General features: G+C 49.8%; 1 protein-coding gene across 5 annotated transcripts in view; it reads left to right on the forward strand.

Moving 5' to 3' along the window:
* The window catches only part of LOC144146106 (uncharacterized), a 593,048-nt gene that overhangs the window by 367,306 nt on the left and 203,526 nt on the right, over positions 1 to 22,216 (forward strand). For all 5 annotated transcript variants that reach the window (XM_077678048.1, XM_077678053.1, XM_077678051.1 and 2 more), the window contains one exon: positions 14,783 to 15,002. In XM_077678048.1, the coding sequence (XP_077534174.1) occupies positions 14,783 to 15,002 (220 nt within the window). The remainder of the gene's footprint in view (positions 1 to 14,782; positions 15,003 to 22,216) is intronic.

Raw genomic sequence — 22,216 nt, forward strand, 5'->3', positions numbered from 1 at the left:
GTGAAGCGGTGAGCGCGCAAATCGATGTGAAAGACGCGGAAAAACCAACCGCTCTCTCTTCCGTTGTCCTCATTAAGCAACCCCTGGCATGGCCTAAGGGACGTCACATAGGCCATGGCTGCCTGATCGGCTGTCACTGGTCAACTTCGCGGCTAGATTCTCCCATTTCCGTGGTCGTCATCACTGTGTACGAACCTCTTCAATGCCTGAACCTGTAGGCACAGTTTTGCTGTTTCTTTTGTGTTTTGGGTGCGCGCGGAGTTTTAGTAATGAGCGCAATACTTCCCTTTCAACAGGACCACTCGACTACAAACGTTTATTGCTTCAAAAACGCCCTACCAGCCCGAGCGGCCACTTGCGAGCAGGCACCCATGCCTGCTTTTTTGTGGCACCAGACCGGAAATAGGCTCCTCCGCATTGCGGAGAAAAGGAGAAAACTACCCGGCATGTGATATATCGAAGGCCTCCGAAGAGAACGTCACGAGCCGCCCCCCTCTCCGGGAGAGAGCGCGCAGCTTTCGTCGCGTTGTCCGTGGTCGAGTTGAGAGGGAACGATTATGCGCGATTTCTCATCGCCCGGAGTTTCGTTAATTGAGAACGGATTTTCATAATTCTTGCGGGAAAAGATTTCTGTGACCATAGACTGTGACCATTTCTGTGACCATAGTCCATTACTAGTAGTCGATGCCAAGTGTTGCAGGGTTACTTTAAGGAGGGCCCAAGTACGCCTCATACTGAGGTTTCCTTTCATCAACGTGGCTAACTGGGCGTGTTGGTTTAACATGATTAGGAGAAGACAGCGCGGTTTACACACGGACACAAGGAAGAATACTTGACACACACGAGCGCTGAACCAGCAGTTTTAATGAAAAAAAGACACTTATATAAATACGCACAATAGTCACGCTTATCTGGGTTTTTATACACGGCGCATGCGCAGAACGTCCAATTCGTTTGTAGTAAGGGCTAGTGACGGTGAACTAACGCATGCTTGCCCAAGCCTGTGGAATAATTCAGCTTCAATAATCTCCCGTGTGATACGGTCTGAGCATTTCTTTACGACAGCAGTTCTATCAAAGAACGGCACACATCCGCACGTGCGGCAGTGCTGCGCTAAATATTCATCGAGCACTTTCTTTTCGAGTGCGTTGTTTACCTTCTTTGCATGTTCTCTTAACCTGTCATTCAGACATCTTCCGGTTTGCCCTACGTAAAATCTTTTGCAGCGGAGTGGAATTTTGTAAACTACCCCTTCCACGCATTCAACATATGCCTTCCTGTGATTCGTGTTGCAGTGCCTTCCCCGCACGGCCTCTGGGTCGCTCAATCTGCACAGCTTCAAAAGCTGTGCATATAACGTAAATGCAAATAAGGTGAACAACGCACTCGAAAAGAAAGCGCTCGATGGATATTTAGCGCAGCACTGCCGCACGTGCGGATGTGTGCTGTTCTTTGATAGAACTGCTGTCATAAAGAAATGCTCAGACCGTATCACACGGGAGATTATTGAAGCTGAATTAATCCACAGGCTTGGGCAAGCATGCGTTAGTTCACCGTCACTAGCCCTTACTACAAAAGAATTGGACTTTCTGCGCATGCGCCGTGTATAAAACCCAGATAAGCATGACTATTGTGCGTATATATAGGTCTTTTTTCATTAAAACTGTTGGTTCAGCGCTCGTGTGTGTCAAGTATTCTTCCTTGTGTCCGCGTGTAAACCACGCTGTCTTCTCCTAATCATTCCTTTCATCTCTTCACACTCTTGGCCCCACTGGGCTCGGGCGAGCTCAGAGGTATGAGATTATATTATTGTAGCTATGGTGGCTAACCTTACTTTAAGGCGTTTATTGTGTTTAAGCTTGCGCCATCTACGCTGTATGCTGTGTTAGGCCTCACAAATGTGATGCAGGTGGGAGTCTACTGTTTCTGCAGGTATTTCAGAGTACACAGTACTCTCGTGAGCGCGTTTGTAATCGATGGTTTGATTGACCCATGACTGATACGTGTAATAAGTAACCTCGTTTGACTCCGATATCTCCACCGCACAGGTTTTTCTAAAGGCATCCCAGTCTGTATGAAATCGTTGGCGGAGACGGCGGGCAATTTCTGATTGGAGTCGTAGATCGAGCTGTACCATACAAAGGTCGCTTCCTAGGGTATGTGGTGTGCAGAGCCATTTAACGTCTTTGATTCCGTGCGAGAGGGAAAGATCTGGGGGGTGTCTTTTTGCGCGCTGTTGCCTATTTTTGTAGGAATAGAGGGATCGGACTCGATCGTAAGACGTTGACCATGAGTGAGCTCCCATAGGAGATGATCCTTGCGAGTGGTATTCGTTCAACCCCAGGCCGTGTGTGGGGCATTGAAATGGTCTAATATGAGTAGAGGATGAGGTTGTGAAGCCTGAATAGCAAGGTGGAACAGTTGCTTGAATGTGTGTGAGTGCGCACGGGGGGGGGGGGTACTATACATTGAGGATATACAACTGGGAGGCTTTTCTTTTGGGGGGCTAAACGACAACCAAATTTTGTGGGATATAATAGTGTAAAATTGCAAACGTTCCCCTGGAATGTTATGTGGGACCATTACCACATTGTATGAGTTATCCTTGGATTGTAAGATCTGATAGCCCGTCTACTTGACGTTCGGTCCGAGTTCTTATAAAGCTATCGCAGGAGGAGCTTTTGGTTCTGTGGAAACAAGTAAGTGCAGGTTAGAGCGCTTGCGGGTAAAGCCTCTGCAATTACACTGCCAAACAGAAAACGGGGCTTCAGGCTTATTCTAAACTAAATTCACTAGGTGAGAGGGGGGTGTTTTGCGGCCAATTTGGTCTCTGGCAGGGGCGACAATTCCCCGAATAGAATTAAGTATATCGTCCCGAAGCGATTCAATGGTTGCCTGAATGGCTGCCTGGTTGGCCAAGAGGATTTGGTGGAGTTGTAAGTATTGCTTCTTCTTCTGTGCGAGAGCTGCTTGGCACGCAGCCTCGATCCCAGGGAGACGATCGTCTGATGTGGAGGATGTGGCGTAGGAAGTGGGATTAGCCGTGGCTTTGCGCTTTTCAGGGGTGGTATGGAAATATCCGTGGGGGCCAGACTTGGCTGCTCCGATTGAACGGGGGGAATATCGGGATGAGCGGGGAGTTTCTGTCTTAAGAGACTGTTTTCGCGCTTTAAGGCTTCATTTTCTTGTTTCAAAATGGGGATTTCTGCCCTGATAGCTTGGAATTCTTTAAGAATTTTATTTTGCGTATGAGGGGAAGATGAGACACGCGAGAGCAATAAAGATGATAGACCACTGGGAGACGGGCACTGGCAGCTCACCTTTGTTTTGACGGTGCCCGATGGTGGGAGCTGTGAGGCATCGGGGTGACCGAGGTGATCTCGTTGTCGATTGGGAACAGTTTCTGAGGTCTTGCCATGTTGCAGCGGAGGAAAGTACGTGGCAAGAAGAGTCCCCGCAGAAGCTGCAGTCTTTGCGTACGAAACAGCAGGTCGGCGTGGTTGGTAGCGCTTGGGACACGCTGCCGTCCCAGTAGCATGACGGCTTTCACAAACGATGCAATTCGGAGTACACGGATGATTTTCTGTGGTATTTATCAGTCCGCAGATACGGGCCTTGTAGACTCGTCTGCTCCTCAACGAGCGGCTTCTAACTACATGCTACGGGGCTGCCCCCCTGGTGAGATTTCGTAGCCGGCCCAACTCGCAAATGGAAGCCGGGGTGGCCATGCAGATAACCACTACGCTATGCAGCGTCCGCAACAAGCAGACCACATTCCCGCAGGCGATCCATCAAGGCCGCCCTGGTACTAGGCGAGCTGAGTGGCTACCTGCGTCTCTTCACGGACGGCTTTGTCAGGAAAAGCACAGGAGGGGCGGCGGCTGCGTGCGTGGTGCTTTAGCTTGGAGTTTCGTGGGACTTCCACCTCCCTTACCTGCCTCTTTCAAGAGGGCGCACCTGGCCGGGCTGCACCTGGCGGCCGACCTCCTCTTCGAGAGGGGGATCTGGGCCACCCCGGAACGGACTCCAGGCCTCCTGTGCTAAACCTGCATGTGGCCGACCACCCCAGGAACGGCCAGCCCAGGAACAGAGGCTACTCGGAGCGCTCCTTTGCGGTCAAGCTGCACACGGTGGCCTCCCGAGGCGGCGACCTGGCCTCCACTGGCTGCCGGGCCACACTGGCCACCAGGGACAACAACGACTCTGACGTTCCAGCCAGGGAGGACAATCAGGAGGGCACCTCAGTTACCCGGGACACCTCCATATTCGACTAGGCCCGCACCGTCCTTGCCCGCATGGTGCAGACAATGCACTCCGACCCCCGGGTTGCGAGTGGTCTGTTGCGATGGCCGCTGCCAGCATGCATCAGCAGGGACGCCCGCTGCCTGCTGCTCCGCATGCGGCTCGACTGCTGCAATGTCGCGGGGAACCTGCACCGACACTGGCGCACGGACTCCCCAACATGTGCGGACTGTTCGGAACCGGAGACTCTGGAACGCCCACTCTGCTTCTGCCCCACCTACACGGCGCTGAGAGCAGAGCTCCACGGAGCGCTCCAGCGTCGATGCCTTCCCAGCGCCGGCAGGCATGAAGGATCTTCAGTTCCAAAGGGGCCTGCAGCAATCCAACGGGAAGTCTTCGCCATCTGCTCTACTACACGGAGACCACCGGCCTCACCCAGCGGCTGTAGACCGGACTGCAGTAACTGACTGATGTGCCCAGGCTAACAGCCCTATCTCTTATTCTTTATCCCCTTTTATACCTCTCTCTCTCTCTACTATATCCTTTCACTGCTCGTGTGCTCCGCTCGTCTACTCCACTGCTCGTCTACTGGGTTGTATAAAGCTAAGCTCTCTGCCAGGCTGACAAATATCCCCAGAGCAGTCCCTTTTTTTGTGAAAAGGAAGGGACGGGAAAATAGAACCCAGAGCACGGAGGCCACCGTTCTGAGATGCTACCTTTTCTTTCTCTACTATTCATCATCTTTTTCTACAGCCTCCCCTCCAGGAAGATACAGACCAATTCCCACGAACCCCCTGCTCAATATCCTCCCCCCTGTAGCAAGACGTAGGCTTTATCTCAGACATTTTGATGTCTAGAATCCTCTGTCTTTGTGAGCACCCATCTTGCAAGTCCGTTTCAGTCACAAGGTCATCTCAGTAAAGCTTGACCAGGCTCTTAGCGTTCGTCTTCGCAAATTCTTCCCGTGAGACCAAGTTGTATGATTGATGCTAGAAGTCCCCCTTGAGAAGCTCCCTCCGCAACTGTACGTGGGGTAGATGCACCAGTTGATATTTCTGGCGGCCTGGAACAGCCTTTTTTTTCGGGCATGCTTCTATGAAAGCAAGGGCGTTGCTGAAGATGAGTTGCTCTTTTTGGCAAACCTGCTTGCTACATGGTGGCAGTCATTTTACTTTTGTAATGCCTTCTATTTATCTGTACAGTTCGTTCTTACAGACTTTGACAGCTTCACAGCGACCCTTTGATACTGTCTGTGGACTTGGGGGAAGCATCTGTTGACTTGTCTGAAACAAATTTGGCACTGAATGATAGTATACCTTCGTCAAAACCATGCTGTGATTGTCCCTTTAGGCCAAGCCCTCCCGCGGCCGAGGGGTGTACTTCCAGAGGGTACACGTGGTCTCGCTTTCTTTTGATGTGGAGTCCGCTTCATACTGGCTAGCTGATTTTCTGGTGGTTGTTTCAATTATTTGTTCTTTCTTCGGAGCAGTCTCGGGCCCGACAGAGCATTCCCGGTGCGATATCTGCCAAGTGGCCGTGAGCTGGAAGTCTGCATTCTGCTTGCCAAATCCTCCCTGTGGCTGAGCTGTGAGAACTGTTTCCAGAGTGGTGGAGACTGACAGATTGTCTGAGGTGTCCAGTATGGGAGATATCAAGGATAGTAAGGGGATTTCGTTTGAGAGAAAGAATAAACTTTATTAGGCCTGCAGGCGGTGGGGTGCCCCTGACGGGGAACCGTGGTGCCGCGACGCGGCCGTGACGTCGTTACGGCAGCGCCTCTCGGGCTGCACCCGGCCATGCTCTACAGGATCGGTAGGATTGTACCCCCCTCCCCGCATCGCACGCCGGCCACTGTCGCTCGAGGGCCTGCCACCGCAACCTGCTGGACGAGCAGTTGTTGGGTGTGGTAGTTCTCACTCCCCTTCGCAGGGTTATACTGCGGTGGGAGCGTAGTGATCTCGCTGGCCTCACGCGGTCTTAGCTGACAGTTTCATAAGGAATGAGCCGTAGTGGCTCGCTTCCGCTCGCATAGTTTACAAATGTCACTCTCATACACCTCCGGACACACATGTCTGGCCAGCACTGGAGTTAATATAGAGTCAGTCTGGGACTGTCTGTATAACACTGCCAACGCTCGGGTAAGCCCTGGATGCGGGGGTGGCACGGTCCTTCTGTTGAGTCTGTACCACTGTAGCACCTCACGATAGGTGGTCAAGAAGTCCTTGTTGCCTTGGAGAGGCTGCCACTCCGAGACGCCAGCACCACTAGCCGCCGCGCGGTGGACCAGTCCTGGCGCGGCGACATGGGCCGTCTCGTTGTGGTTGGCGTTGCCCCGGTGGGACACACTGAAACCCATGTGTGCCGGAAACCACTTCACGAACACTGCACTGTCACGCACTCCTACCGCACGGAGGACACGCGGCGCGAAATAGCACACCTTCTTCTGGGAGTAGTTTAGCATTGCTGCCTTCGAGTCACTGAGCACCGTGGTGCACCGAGGATCCACGATGGCCAGGGCAATGGCCATATCCTCTGCGTGCAGGGCCCTGGTGACCGGACGTCGTCTGTTGTAGCTGCCACTACTGCAGCTGCAAAGGTGGTGTGTTTACTCTGGTGTTCGGCCGCATAGACGCAGACCGCGCTGGTGTCCTGTGCATGGAGGTCCACCAGAGCTCTCGCTCTAGAAATTCGGCGATCGTGGTTGTGCTCGGGATCCATGTTTCTGGGTAGAGGACAGACGATGAGATGGTGGCGTATGCCTCCCTGGATTTGTTCTTGAGACGCGTGCAGGCCGCCTCGGGGGAGGAGACCCACTCGGTGGAGGATGTGCCAGCCCGTCCGTGTTCTAGATAGTCGCTCAAGCTGAGTGGTGCGCTGGGCCTCGCTGATCTCGTTTAAGGTGTTATGGACTCCCAGAGCGAGCAACTTCTTAGTGCTAGTGCTCTGGAGAAGTCCCAGCGCTGTCTTATAGGTCTTGCAGATAATGGCGTCCATATTTTCCCGTTCGCAACGTCGCCAGTTATGGAAGGCGGCCACGTACGCCATGTGGCTGATGGCAAACGATTCGACGAGACGAGTGAGACTGGATTCTTTCATGCCTGGATGCCGCGTGGAGATGTGGCGGATGAGGTGGACCGCTGCAGCGCCCTTCGTGGCTGTTTTGTTAACCGTGGAACCGTTGGTCCGATTCCGCTCGATTAAGAGACCCAGAACCCGTATTTGGGCGACTTCGGGGATCGCCTGGCCCCCTGCCGTGCGTACAGTAATGGGAGTTGGTGTTTGCCCCTTGCGTGTGCCTGTTGGGGGGAGAATGAGTAGTTCTGATTTGGATGGCGAACATATGAGGCCCGTGCCATCGAGCTGGTCTTCGATGACTGCTACTTGGAGAGTATCTTCGGTGTGTCCGTCGCTTCCTCCCTTGACCCATAGTGTGAAGTCGTCGGCATAGATGGTGTGCTGAACATCCGGCATCTGACTGAGGCGGTTGGCAACTCTGATCATGACCAGGTTGAAGAGCACCGGCGATATCACTGATCCCTGGGGGGTACCTTTGCTACCCAGTTGCTTCTCGGGTAACTCGAGCTCTCCTGCGCACAGCTGCGTGTAACGACCCGTAAGAAAGTCCCGCATGTAGTCATACATTCGTCGTCCCATGTTTAGGTGGGAGTCTTGCGCTAGGATCGCAGAATGCCGCACTCTGTCGAAGGCACTTTGGATGTCGAGGCCCTGCACCGCCTTCTTGTCCCGGGTATTGATCACGTCGTCGATGATCTCCTGTTTAAGGAGGAGTATGGCATCTTGCGTGCTTAGGTGGCCCCGAAGCCCTATAAGAGATTTGGGGTAGAGTTCGGTGTCTTCGAGGTAGCGCTGCCATCGATTTAGCAGGACATGTTCTAAGACCTTGCCCATGCACGCGGGGAGCGAAATCGGCCGGAGGTGGTCGATGCCAGGAGGTTTACCCGGCTTCGAAATTACGACCGACCTGGCCGTCTTCCACTGTCTCGGGAGGCGACCCGTGTGCCAGCACTTGTTGTAGTTACGCGTTAATGCGGCAACAGCCTGTTCGTTGAGCTTCTTAAGGGCCTTGTTTGTCACCCGGTCAGGACCCTCCGCCTATTTGCAGTTGAGTGCTGGCAGGGCTGCCCGCACTTCGCAGACTTCAATATCCCGATCGAGGGCGTCATTGGCCGCGCCTCCGTATACCGGGTGCTGGCCAGTGGGGGAATCGGAGAGATACCTGTCCTCGAGGCACCTGCACACCTCAGATTCGCCCCGCTCCGTGATGGCTTTGTGAAGGATACGAGCGAGGGTGTTCTGCTGATAGCCCTTCGTCTTGGACTCATCGAGCAGGTGCCGGAGCAGCCGCCATGTCCTTACTTTGTGGAGTTGGCCATCGGCCTCGTTGCATACCTCGTGCCACTGTTGTGCGATGAGCGCTTTGCAGTGCTCTTGGATCTGTTGCTTGAGGGTGGCAACTTTCTTCCGGAGGCGCCTGCAAGTGCGTTGCTTCCTCCAGCGCGTTTGTATGGAGCGCGTGGCCTCGAGCAAGTGGGCGAGGCGGCTGTCCATTCGGCCAATGCTTTCGTCAGTCTCGACCATTTGGGTCGCCTCGGCCGTGGATTGCATGACGGCTGCCGTCCACGCCTCGATGTCTTCGATTTCCGCACTTTGCTCAGGTAGACACCGCCGGAACTTGTTCCAGTTCGTGAGCTTGTGTATGCGGGTGTTATGTGCACCCTTGGGATCCAGGAGTGGAACGCGCACTTCGAAAACATAGTGGTCGCTCCCGAGTTCCTCGCCCGTGTTCTGCCATCGCGTTCCCGGGTTGGCAGCTGCCGTCCTAATGAAGGTAAGATCCGTGGTGGTATCGTGGGTGACTCATGTACCAATACGCGTGGGGTACGCCGAATCCGTGAGTAGCTGCAGCATGGCTTCAATTGCGTCTTCCAGCAGGTTGCGGCCCTTGACGGTCGTTTTCGTTTAACCCCAGTCTTGCTGCAGTACGTTGAAGTCGCCCCCGATCAGAAGTGTGCTTCCGGTGGCCAACTGGTTCGCTCGGTGCAGGAGAGCCCGAAAGCCTTGTTTGCGATGGGTCGGATTGCTGTACACCGTGGCGAGGAAGATGCGTTCTTTCTGTTTCTTGTCAACAATCACCTCCAGCGACAGTGCTCAATCGCACTGTTCTTGATGAGGCTATGTTCCACCAAAGTAAGGGCTCTGCGGACGAAGATGCACACTCCCCGGCCGGCCCCTGTGGATGTCACACGTGCGCTGGGTGGGCATGCGTGCACCCGATATCCAGAGAGCTGCGGCGGGGACTCACTGAGCGTTTCTTGTAGAATAATAACATCGGGCTTGCGATTGATATGTCGGAGGTATTGCTGCAGTTTGGCTTTCTTACCCGCATATCCGTTGCAGTTCCATTGCCATACCAATAAGTCTCGTTCTGGTGGGCTCATTGCGGAAAGTGTCTGGGCGTTGGCTGCTGATTAACCGGCGGGAACTGCTGGGGGTCCCCGCATAAGCGAAGGTGCGACATTAGCAATTGCAGTTGAGTTTGCGTCTGCATCATCATGGTCTGCATGTTGCCACACGTTTGCTCTAACTTCGCGCTGCGCTCGTTGAAGGCATGAAGGCGTCAGTGCGTTCCTCCAAGTTCTCAAGCCGCACTAGCAGCTTCCGCTCCTTGGCGGCCTCGAGTGGCCTGCGCTTAGGGGTCGGCTCCGCTTCCCGCTGCTGAATTCGTGGGTCCTGTTCTGGTCGTGCTTCCGCTGTGGCTACCTCTGCAGGTGGCTGGTTGCCTGTTGGTGATGGCTGCCGTTCGGAGGGCGCTTGCTATTGTAGGGCGAGGAGGCGGTCCAACTTCGTGTTAATATCCGTGTTTATGCGTTCAAGTTCGGTGATCTTCTGGCGCAGTTGTGCGTTTTCGTTCTGGAGAGCCTTCATCGCGGTTTCCGTCGCTGGGGATGGCCGTAGAGGCGTCTTGGGTGTTATCAGGGCGTCGGCCCAGGCGACTCGCTCACGGGTTACCGACGGCTGTCGAGCGCGACTCATGTTGCGCCTACTGTTAAATCGGCGTCTGCTATAGCCGCGCGTTTGCGATCTTTCTCGTGTGCCTTCGGGCGGCTCGGAGCGCAGTGACGGGAAATCGAGAGCTGCGTTGCGTTCCGGGAAGCGTTGGCTGCCTAGGGCATCCATCTTGCGGCTCCATTGCTGACGCTTGACAACATAGGGCACGTTGAACTTGTTTGTGCACTCGCGAGCTCCGGTCACGTGACGGCCGCCGCACAGCTTGCATTTAGGCGTGCAATGGTGGTCGTGGTCCGCGTTAGGGTTAGCCTCGACACATGCAATGCATACGCGGGTGTCAGGGAAGGGGCACACATCACTTCTACGGTTGACTTTGCCAAATTGTCTGCATACATCGAAGTGCTTCCTGTATAGGCCGCACCACAGGAGAATCGGGCCGTATTTCACATAGTTGGGAACCTTGGGCCCCTCAAACAAGATGATTACCACTGTTGTATTGCCGATTCTGTGCGCTTGTAATGCCGGAGGATTCGCCTCCGGCATTACAATGTTGCCTCCGGCATTCAGGGTTGCCTCCGGCATTGACGATGTTGGCGTTGACCTCCACGGGGGAGTCCTCGACCGCGATTCCTCTAATCACGCCTTTCACGGTGTCTTCGTGTGCCGCTTGGTACGCGCTGACGTCGCAGTTCCTGCCTCCTATGAAGAGGCCTTGCATACTGACATATAGCCCCGCTCGGCGGGGGTCGGGGTGCTCACCACGATTTTATTTTGGGCCACGTTGGTGCAGATTGTATCCGCGTTTGCTTCTTGTTACGGAATTCTTCTTGCCGCTGCGACAAAAGCGGACATGATACTCGTCGCCTCGGTTTTCGCTATGTTTAGGCCTCCACGTGGCCGTACTATTACCTTGATATCGTCCTTTTGCAGTATCAGTGGCATGCGTGCTGCCTTCGTAGCCGCTGCCGTGGCTCTCCTGGCGTAACGAGCTCGCTCTCGCTCTCTCGACGTATGTTCAGTCGCTGGGGACTCACCAGCTTTCGAAGCGTCGGCGGCGTCGGCGTGCTTGGCGCGCTTGCCCACCGTCGTCCAACCCGCCGTGTCTCTTGGAATGATGTCGCTGCCTTCAACTCCGATGCTCGTTCGGCCGTGGTGGCTGCCGAGCTGCAGATCCGGGCTCTTTTCTTCCACTTGGTCGCCTCTGGTATCAATCAGTGCCGGGGATGGTGCCGCGCACTATAATGTCAATGAAACTGTAATAATTAGCAATTAACGCTGCGATAATTGACATACCAGTGGGAGCCGACGTGAAGCGCGTCCGCCAGGATTTCGTTTCGACACCAATCAGACACACCTCCTGCATCGTATGTTAGTGTCGCCTTCTGTTCGGGTAAATCTGGCGTAAATCTGCCGCTTGGGTTGATGCTTTGCAATGTTATATTCGGCAGCGCTTCAGCGATGGTATTTCCAGATTACGCCACTGACGTCTTGTCCGTTGTTGGCTTCCTGAAGGCGTCCTTATTGAAGTGCGTCTTTGAAGCGTTGAAAGCCTGTTGCACTACTGGAGGGTGTACAGTTCGATCCGCGACGGAGTACTGCCTTGCTGATGGGAAGAGTGCTCGTTGAAGTTACCAACGCTTCCCATTGATGTTTGGGATCCGGAGGCATCGGCTTGACAATTTTTCGCTTTCATTACCTCCGTGGTGCTGTGCACTGCACTTTGCGTAAAATATTATACAATTCCAGAGGCGTTAGCTGACTGCTCGTCTGCTGTGTGTCCCTCCCGCAGTTTAGCACCAATTGGCCCGCTCGTTGGCCCAGACTGGAAGGGGCGCAGCCGTGGATCACAGGTCGCTAGCATTCTTTCTTGACTAAAGGGAATATTTCTGGCGACTGGTGCTCCCAGGATGCGTTCCAAAGGTGGGTGTAGCAAGATCATCGGCTAAAGAAGTTCGGCCCACATCTCGATGGAAAGGTCATTGTGTTGAAGAGCTTCGAGCCCTCTACTTTCCGTGGCAACACTTGCGGCCAACTCACCGTAGATTCTGACTACTTCAGCGTTACTAGGAAAGAGTCGGTCATGAATCGCAAGGAGTTTGTCGATGTCCTTTTCGTCGTCGAGCATGCTGCGAGCATCATTAAGGTGTCTCAGCTGTCGCGTTCAGTCTCGTCGAAATAGTCATCTTGAGGTGCTCCATCGTTGTGGCATTCCTCCCTTCATCCGTGTGGTCAGGGCACTGCATTCCAGATGAATCTTCTTTCATCACTTCTGCCCCACCATTCGTGGGTAGAGAGGAGATACGTTTCCTCACACGATTTAGGTACGAAATCTGAACAACGGGACGGCCACACAGAAGACAGAGCATAAAGGCCACCATTCTAAATATCTACTATTTTCTAAGGCTTCGTTATCTTTTTCTGCGTCTTTCTTTCCCTTCAAACCGCTACCACCACTACACCCGTCACTTCTACCAGATCTCACGTAGCCAAGAAACACGCAGCTTCTCGGAGATATAAAGCTTATTGCAGCCAACTTGTGCTCCGCTAAGAAGTCAAAGCTTACACAAGCGGCGACAAAGCAGTCAACTAAATGACATGCGTAGGTGAGCGTTGCGAAAACACATGCTGGAGTGTCAGCGCTGCAAACAATATTCTTTTGGCGGGATAGTTTCTGGAACCTTTGAATTACGTCGAGAGCACTGGAGATCAAAGAAGATTATTCTAGTCTAGTGACCTAAAAGCGAAACACTCTCCCTATAAAATAATGAGCCGTGTGGTAAACAAAACAAAAAAAAACGGTACACAAATTTCGCTTGAACCCCAAATAACACAGGTGAGTTTAGGGGGTAAAACACAACACAACAAGCCAACGGACAGGATACATTGTTCGGGTCAATATCTTTCTCTTAGTGACATCCGAAGAGACGACTCAATATTTATTTGACTAGAGTTGGTGCTGCTGTTAGTTCCTCAGTCCGGGATGCTCTGACCCTAAAAGATGCATTTCCACCTGCACATGTCACATAAATATTTGCAGTTTGCAGTTTGTATACTATGAAGCTTTACCGTATAACAACCTGCGGTACCAGAATTTTACGGATGCTTTCTTAAAACAGCCATAAACAAATGAATGAGAAATTTAGAGTTTCAGAAAATTGGTGTTATCAATGCTGCATGCTATATCTGCTTCGCTATTCATTCTGCTGGTGCCGTTTTTTTAGATGCGGAGCATCGCTTCCTCGGGGGGATGTCACTTGTCCGTGCCACGTCCGCAACGCCTCTGATGATGATTGTGGCAGGATGTCCCTAGGGATTAGCCAAACAAAAAATCGATCACAAGATTGCTTCGCGTTCAACCACCGTCGTCATCTTCCCGTAGGGGAACCGCTGAAGAAGAAGAAGAAGAAGACAAAGCTGCGAAGAGGAGGGCGTGTGCATTGCTCTCAGTCGGTGCACCAACGTCCATAATCTTTACCTCACCAACGCTTACATGCCAAGGATCTCTTGCTCGGGGGCACCTTAACTACGTCGGGAGGCGGGCGACCCTGCGTGGTCCTCCCCGCTACCTCCGCCGGACATTCTCAATAAAGTTTACTTCTCTCTCTCTCTCTCTCTCTCGGGGGCATGCCACTTGTCCGCGCCCCGTCCACACCGCCTCTATGATTGTTGTGGCAGGATGCCCCTAAGGATTAGCCAACCAAAGAATCCATCACGAGATAGTTTCGCGTTCAACCACCGTCGTCATCTTCCCGTAGGGGAACCGCTGAAGAAGAAGAGGGAGAAGAAGGCAAATCTGCGAAGAGGCGGGCGTGTACGTTTCTAATTCATCACGAGATAGCTTCACGTTTAACCACCATCGTCATCTTCCCGTCTGGGAACCGCTGAAGAAGAAGAAGGAGAAGAAGACAAAGCTGTGAAGGGGAGGGTGTGTACGTTCCTCTCAGCCGGTGCACCAACGTCCACAACCTTTACCTCACCAACGTTGAAGGAGACCACCGATTCTACCACGGACATGACAACATCGACAAGAACATGATATACGAGTTTCGGCGCCTCAAGAACCACTGCCTACTCACTGTCACACAACTGTGCTTGCATGCCTTTGCCACCGGTGTGGACCCCGACGTGGAATTCCCTCTTGTGCTACTAAACACCAGATCACTCAGCATAACGGCAACACAATGGAACCACAGGGAACCCCCATGTGCTTCGCATCCTCATCAGGGTTCCCCACGGGAAGATGGTGTAATTTTTTATTAAATTCACTGTGATTCTTGGTGAAAGATACGACCAGACACGCTTACTCTTCTAAAACCGTGCCGTCTCTGACTGACAGATTTGTAGAGCTGTGTGCGAAAATTCTGCGGCGAAAAATTTTTTTACTGTTGGCAGACCTGCAATTTTTGTTGTGACAGAAGCAATGCAGTTTTGAAAACTGCTCTGTATTTCATTTGGTGTTCACTTTTCGCCTCATTTGAACTTTCCTGTTTTTGCCCTATTCCTTGAACAGAATCTTGATTGGAGTTGGCAGCTCGCAAGGATCCAAATTCCACGATTTCACCTCCTACAGAAATAGCAAACATGCGGTCACATTCAGAGTCCAGCTGGGGTTCTTCGGCGACGTCAGCCTAACCAGCGAGAAAGAAGAGCAAACATTAGCCTTGAACTTCGACACAGATGAGCCCGTCTGGCTACTTGTCGAGAACATCCAGATTTTGAACTTGGAAATTGTGAGTACATATTCATTTTGTATTTTCTGACATCGCTCGTAAGGCATACTTTACTCTGATGTAAAAGTGTATGACAATTATAGATTAATACACCAAAAAAATTGCCCTTACAGAGTGCTCTACGTACAACGTACCGTTCGATTATAACTCACAAAAATAAAAACTAAGGTTATTCAATTATTATGAAAATTCTCCTTGAAATTCATTCTACGAGATCTACATGCCTAACACATCTCTTCTTACTTTGAATGGCAGCCAGAATGAAAACTCTACGAATGTATTTATCCAAAATCCTGCAGGAAACAGCAATAGGATAGAGACGCTAATGATGATGGTATATACAGGAATATTTTTTTCAGGTGACTGCATTAGCTTCCTTTACCACACGATAGGACTGTACAAGAAAGCCGTTCAGGTGTTCACTTTCGAGAGTATGTGGACAATATACAGAGCACACTAAGCTTGTTCCAGCTTAAGCACTTGCTGTAATTGTGAGAACCACCAGTGAAACGACGGGCATAAAAAATACGTCCCTCACTGGCACAATGCCACCATGCAATCATATACTGGTTTGAACTAATTTATTGATAAAGTTGTTTTCAACATGCGTTCCCCAAATCTGTCTATATTTAGAAATGGCGTATATTGTGCATTTATTGTGAAGGGTCTTCAACCTATATTACCATAGAAGGAGCTGAATAGTTCTGTGAGGTGTAATTTGGGTGGATACAGATTTGACGCGGCATATTTACACCTTCGCATGCCAAGATTTTGCTGCAGAGAGTATCGTTTACGCCTGGCTTCATCCTTATTTTGTGATATCAGTATTTTGTACTTGCCTATATTATTTGTAAAAGCATTTTTTTTCAATAAATATTTTGTATAAATCCGAGTCGCGCATAGTAGTCTGGTGCAATTTTTCAGGTAGATATTCACTTTTCTGAGGGGAGTGACTGTGCAAGTAAAAAACCGTTTGTGCAACATTCGACTACTTCAAAAGCTATAAAACTAAAATATTCCAACATATGAACAGATGCTTGTAAAACTAATAGTCATAATTCTTCTCTGTTGTTGGAGAGAATAACTTTAATTAAAACCATCGATGTTAGCCGTGCCATAGCTCTGGCTTGCTACGCTAGATGAGAGAAGAAGAACAAAAAGAAAACATAAAAAAGAAAACATTGCGTTTGCACATTATTATAAATTTACACTCTATAAAAATTTACTGTCTCTGCAATTTCAAAAAGCCAAGAAGTGCAGGCGCCCCAAACAATAAACGGAGCATGGCTTCTTGAAATTATAAAAATTGATATTTTATGTGGCTTTCCTCATAACTAGAATATGCGCGGGCCAAATTTATTATAGAATGACTTTCTTGAAATGTCACTTAGCCGTTGCTGGCTAGGAAAAAGGTGGAGAAATCCTCCCACAATCTCCAACCCGCGCTCCGTTTACCTTTTAAGGCACCTGTACATGCAGCCCCAAATCTTGCGATGTCTTTACCGTAAGAACGAAATGAACCGCAAGTGGAATAAAAAAGTTCTTGAAATACCTAAAGAAAAACTCGTTATTAAGGGGCAATAATTGTCGTCAGCAGTCGGCGAAAATATTTTTACGTTAGAAATTCAACGCGTAGGCCTTGCGCAGTATTGCTAAAGCCTTAAACTATTTATATTTACGTACGGACCCAGATATACTACCCAGTTGTGGTCGGGAAGGACAGTATAAGTACGGCTGTACAAGTAATCAGTGATTTGTTAAAAGCACACATTACCCGATGTCCACTTCCGCTCCTTTTCGTATAGTTGAGGTCAGAGCTTAAAACTACTGAACAGATATTGTTAAGCGTTAAACATCAGGGCATCTGTTCCACGAATGCTCTGAAACTATTATTGATAATAAAGATCTATCTCTAACAGCCCATTCCTAGGGTTGTATAGGGAACCTTTATCAGGAAGTATGATCACTGGTCACGATATACGAAAGGAATGGGGAGGGAGGCTAAGAAAAAAAAAGGCTGGTCGTTCTCAGTTGGAGGAATAACGGGGCGAGTTTTTGGAACCTGCAGTTGATGTGCCAGTTCGTATTGATCGCAATATGAGGAGTTCGCATAGGTTTTTCAGTTTGTCGGGCGCAAAATCCGCTCAAGAAACCTGTGCTCGACCTCTGTTAATCATAATTAAAAGCAATTTCCGATAAATAGTTCTGCATCCGTAGTTTATGGATCGGTGTGTTGCTGGTGAATTTAACGGCACGGTGGCTGGGAAAGGCTGGTCACAGCCAAGCTTTGTGTATGAGGTCTGAGGGAGCGGTGGTATGGCAGTAAGGACATCGGGGAGGAGGGGAAGGTGTGGTGTATACCACTTGCGGATTCTTTTGCATGTGTAGGCTGTATTTGCAATATGTTTGTAATGAAGATTTCACCTGAGCGGGAAAAGGTGGTAGGTGGTGGAGGTAACCACCTCGAAACGCGTTATTCTTTTTACGCGCTAACGCGGTAGCGTTTGTAACAGAAAACCTATTATATATACTGAAGCGATGAGAATATATTGAGGGATCTTCAATAGTGGAAATTATATGAAATCTAGACTGCCGAAATTATAGGTTGGCCAAAAAGAAACACTATAATTTATAAAATTCCTTTATCTGGATTACGTGCACAAATTCGTAATAGATGCTTATCACGTACTCCTATTCACACCTTCAGGAGTCTAATATAACAAAGAAGCAGTCATTGTGAGCTTACACAGTATGACAATAATGTATTCATGAACATACATTTTCGGGGCACAGCAGTTTATCCAGGTGTATATATCATGGTACATCTTTTTAGTCTTTTAAAGGTGTGATTTAAGAAGTTCTGCTCGTCTTTTTAAATGCTTGTGAGTTGGACGTATCTACATTTGATGTTGCGAACATGAATGGCCAAGCATTTTCACAAAATACTGCTTCTATATAGAAAGTAAAGACAGTTGTTGAACCATATGTAAAAATAGCTACTGCGCTTCTTACTTAAAACGTCCATATACTGGTTACTTAGAGCAAACTCATGTGCGAAATTTGGACTGGAATAAACATACTACCCCAATTTGAACTTGTCTCTGAAAGGGTAAGTGACAAGGTTAATTTAAGAAAACACCATGACCTCCTTCAACCGGTCCTGGAGAACTGTGCGACCTTTCCTGTTTCCCCCAAAACATTTTCCTGGCAGTTGTCTCCGCAGGGAGACAACTGCCAGGAAGCTTTGTCGAAAGCATTCCCGTATCCGCATGACGAATGTTTGATGCACGGCAAACAGCCCGCACCTGTGATATCACTGTTGGAAGCCGGCGAACGTTTTTTGGTGTTGCCCCAACCGGGCTATCCGGCTACCTCAATTCACGCACACCGGCTTTCGCCCGTGTTTTTGTGAATGACAGGCTTCTCACCCGACAATCTCGGGCCCAGAGGCAACCCCAGTCGCTGGTCAGGTTTGCAATCCCAGCCCTCTACCCATCGTCCGGCTTCGCGACCACGGGGACTCAGTGACGAGGTGATCTGCAGGTCTTCGTTGTTAGGAACGTAGAGGGGGCAACTGAAAAAAACAAGATTTAATACACCAAAACCACCGAACAGTTCTCAGCACCCGAGATGGGTGTCGTTATTACGGCGAAAAACAACAACATTGCTGCAGTTACGAGTGCCGACACCTGTATCCCTTTCGACGCACACGAGGAAACTTCATTCGTAAACACCAGTGCCTGTTTTTTGATGGTAAGAAAGCGGTTCCATAACCTGCTAAGGAGAGCCCAAATTTCGAACGGCTGTTCGCCACAATATACACCGAATGCCAAGAGTGCGCCAGAGTTTGCATCGTTTGTGGTGATTTCGTCACGACCTGCTTATCTCTGCCACAGTTTTGTGAGACGCAATCCTGAGCAGAAAATTTCTCCGGGCTAACATATCATGGCATGGATGTCACGACTACAACACCATTGACGCGGGGAAAGAGCCGTATTTACATTACACTACAGACAAAACACCACCAATAACAACCAGCATTCCAACATCGTCATCTTCCACTTCCACTCGCACTTCACGTTTTTCTCCTCTGGGGAATAAAGTTTCAACAACCTCCCCCGCGATGACAAAAAACAGATAAGAGGAAAGAGCCGTATTTACATAACACTACAGCAAAACACGTCGAATAACAACCAGCGTTCCTCATCGTCCTCTTCCAGTTACATTTGCACCGGAGCACTGCCGAACACGCAGCAAAACGGCCTCTCCGGACAAACTTCTGCAGCGGAAATGCTGCTAAGCGCGGTATCTTTGATTCGAGTTCGGAACGTCAGCCTTGCGCAGCCGCAGAGCAGGGAGGAGAAACCAAAGACTACCCCCGATGACCAACCTAAAATGAGTAGACGGTGCCCATGAGCACCAGCAGTGTAAGCAAATGCCGCGCGTTGCAAGCTGACGAATGATCATGGCGGCGGCACGGAACAATAACAGAAATGATTTCTGATGCTCTGAACGTTTATCTAGAGACACTCCCTGCGCCTGCATTGAACTAATATTGAGGAACGTCGAACAATATTTGTGTAAACTCCAGAAGGCCTGACTGCTGCGCTTATCACCGAGCCTATTTATCACTACTGCTTCTTATATTTTCGCTGCAACTCATGGCTTAAGATGACCGTTTGTTTTTCGAAATCGGATTTACCTGCTCATGAGCGACAGTGCGCAGATGAGTGGGATATGCGATCTTCCTTTGGGGAATTGAAATGTTCTGCCAATGCACGTTTCGAAACCGACTTGTTTACCCAACTTAAGCACGACAACATGTTAAGTGTATTTTGTAAACAATACACGTTCAAAATGGGACGTAAAGGAGAGCCATTTCTTAGATATGCCTTATTCTGCGTCTAGCCTTCTTGTTTCAACAAAAACACTTTCTCTACATAGTATGTTTGGGACCCTGATTGCTTCCCCTTACGTGAACACTACCTTCCTTCCGCTTTGAGTGGTCCTGTGAAGGTAAGGACCATCGCGTACTTACTTTTTGTAGCGTGAGCTACACTGGCTGAGGCTGAGCAGTTTCGCGTGGCTCCTAGAGAGCCGTGCTGCGCATGTGCGAGGAGCACTGACGTCACACCGCGCACAGAATGTTCCTCGCGGCCCGGCGTCTCTCACACACACCACGCGCTCAGCGTCTTCACCGACCTCCATTGCGCACGTGGCGGCCCGGTCCACTTTTTGATCATGGGAGGGGTGGCTGAGTGTGGAACCGATAGATCATCCGTCGCAGCATCACCGGCGTGCGCCTGTGGAGCTGGAGCAAGCTTAACTCCGGGGCGATCGGTGACGTTGCGCCGGAGCCGCTTGATAAATATACATGTGTCACTTAATGCATATACAACGTGCGTGTCATTGAAGGAGCAGTAGTATAATAATCAACCTAATCCTAGACAAGAAGGAAAGCTAAGAATAACCAGCTGAACCATAGCTCACTCTACGTATTATCTGGCATAGCCAACCTAAGCTACTGCTCAGTTTTTGCTCTACCTCATACTGTCAGCCATGCTTCTTGCATGATTTGATCTTTTTATTTGCTCTTTGCGCTCTGAGGCCAAACAACTAGTTTTAAATCTTGCGCCCAAGCTATTCAAATCTTTACTACTGTCTCATGGCATAAAAAAGTACTTTAAAAAGAAATTGACTAATCCTGGGGCAAATTAACCTTGCCGTGAACTTGACATGGCACACACAGTCCAGTCAGGCAACAAAAAAGAAGTGCACCATGCTTAATTAAGTTCACACAAACCTCCACACTACCAAAAAGTAGCTTTCCATTATGGGGTCCGGCGGGCCATCTCAGCACCAAATAAATGAGGTTAAGTATGTATACTTGTAGACCCAAGGAAGCTGGGCCCACAATCAGGCAGATCGAAAAAATGCTTGGTAGGAATGCCTTAAAGTATGTTCTATGTTGGGCGGGAATTGTGTACAAAATACTGTTGTAACTACTTATACTGCTTTTGTTGGCGATACTGTTTATGTTGGCTAGATGAGGCGGTGTCTCAACCTATGCTTTTAAGAGACCATCTTAAATTCCTAACTCAAAATCTAGCAACCCATTTCTCAGCGCACTGTCCTTCACGCGCTTTTGCGCGCCTTCTTAGAAAACGTACTTTTTTAAAAACACAATATTAAGCTCCAACGAGATGTAAGTAACGGAGCCAGTAAGAAAAAAGGGTTTGGTGAAGAATGCGCCAGTCAGGCCGCAAACTTTTGACACATAAAGAGTTTCCCTGCCTCTATTTTTAGCGTGGTTCTTTCTGTACTTTGAGTTTGGGACTTTCTAGGGATAAGTTCGTGCACGTGCGTATTGATCATTTTCGTTTAAAGGTATATGTTGCCTTTCCTTAATCTCAGTCAATAGAGCGCGGCTGTTTAATTCCTCTTATGTCTATGAAACCCGTACTGCTGCGCCAAAATTTGAAATCGCATACTCAGACGACTCGCCAGCCTTCTCGAAAGCCGGTTTCGGCTTACGTTCGTGATCACCCTCCGAAACGCTGCACGTCGTCCGCAAGAGGTCGTTGGTCCCCCAATGAGTAAAGCCCACGGCTATCTCGTTTTCTTACCTTGCAAAAGCGCACCTGATAAAGCTTTGCGCCTTGCCCCTTCGGAAAGGGTACCGTGTCACGTGTGGAAACCCCACCGAAGCCGAGACAGCGCTAATGCGGTATCGCCTTGTCGGCCGCAGCTATGTGTGTTCGCTTGTATGTATGTATAGTTGAATTTTTCTATGGTCGCAAGATCTATGCTTGCCGGTTATTAACTTTGGTTCTTTTTGTCTTTTCTAGCACTCAACCCTCGAAAACAAATGATCATCACGCAAACAACGAATAATTTAATTGCTGAAACATCGTTTGCAATTTACTGGCAATGCGGCTGTGGCTGTCTACTTCCGGTCCAACTTCATAGATTGAACACGAAAATATCTACGATGCAGTCTTACACTCTAAAGTCAGAGAGTCAAAAGGGTGTCGTCGCTGCAATGACTCGGTTCGACGCCACCAAGACTCCCTTTTCCACTCCACCCCTCTCTTTCAAACAAAGGGAATCAGAAACTCATCGGCCTTGCAATGGGAGTAACGTGTGAACATCAATCGTAGCATATATTTATCATTTATTATAAGTTTGACAGTGCTAGTTATTTTTGTTGCTAT

The sequence above is a fragment of the Haemaphysalis longicornis genome, unplaced genomic scaffold (assembly GCF_048455015.1).
Source record: "Haemaphysalis longicornis isolate Haplotype H1 unplaced genomic scaffold, Haemaphysalis longicornis Haplotype H1 scaffold_7, whole genome shotgun sequence".
NCBI lineage: Eukaryota > Metazoa > Arthropoda > Arachnida > Ixodida > Ixodidae > Haemaphysalis > Haemaphysalis longicornis.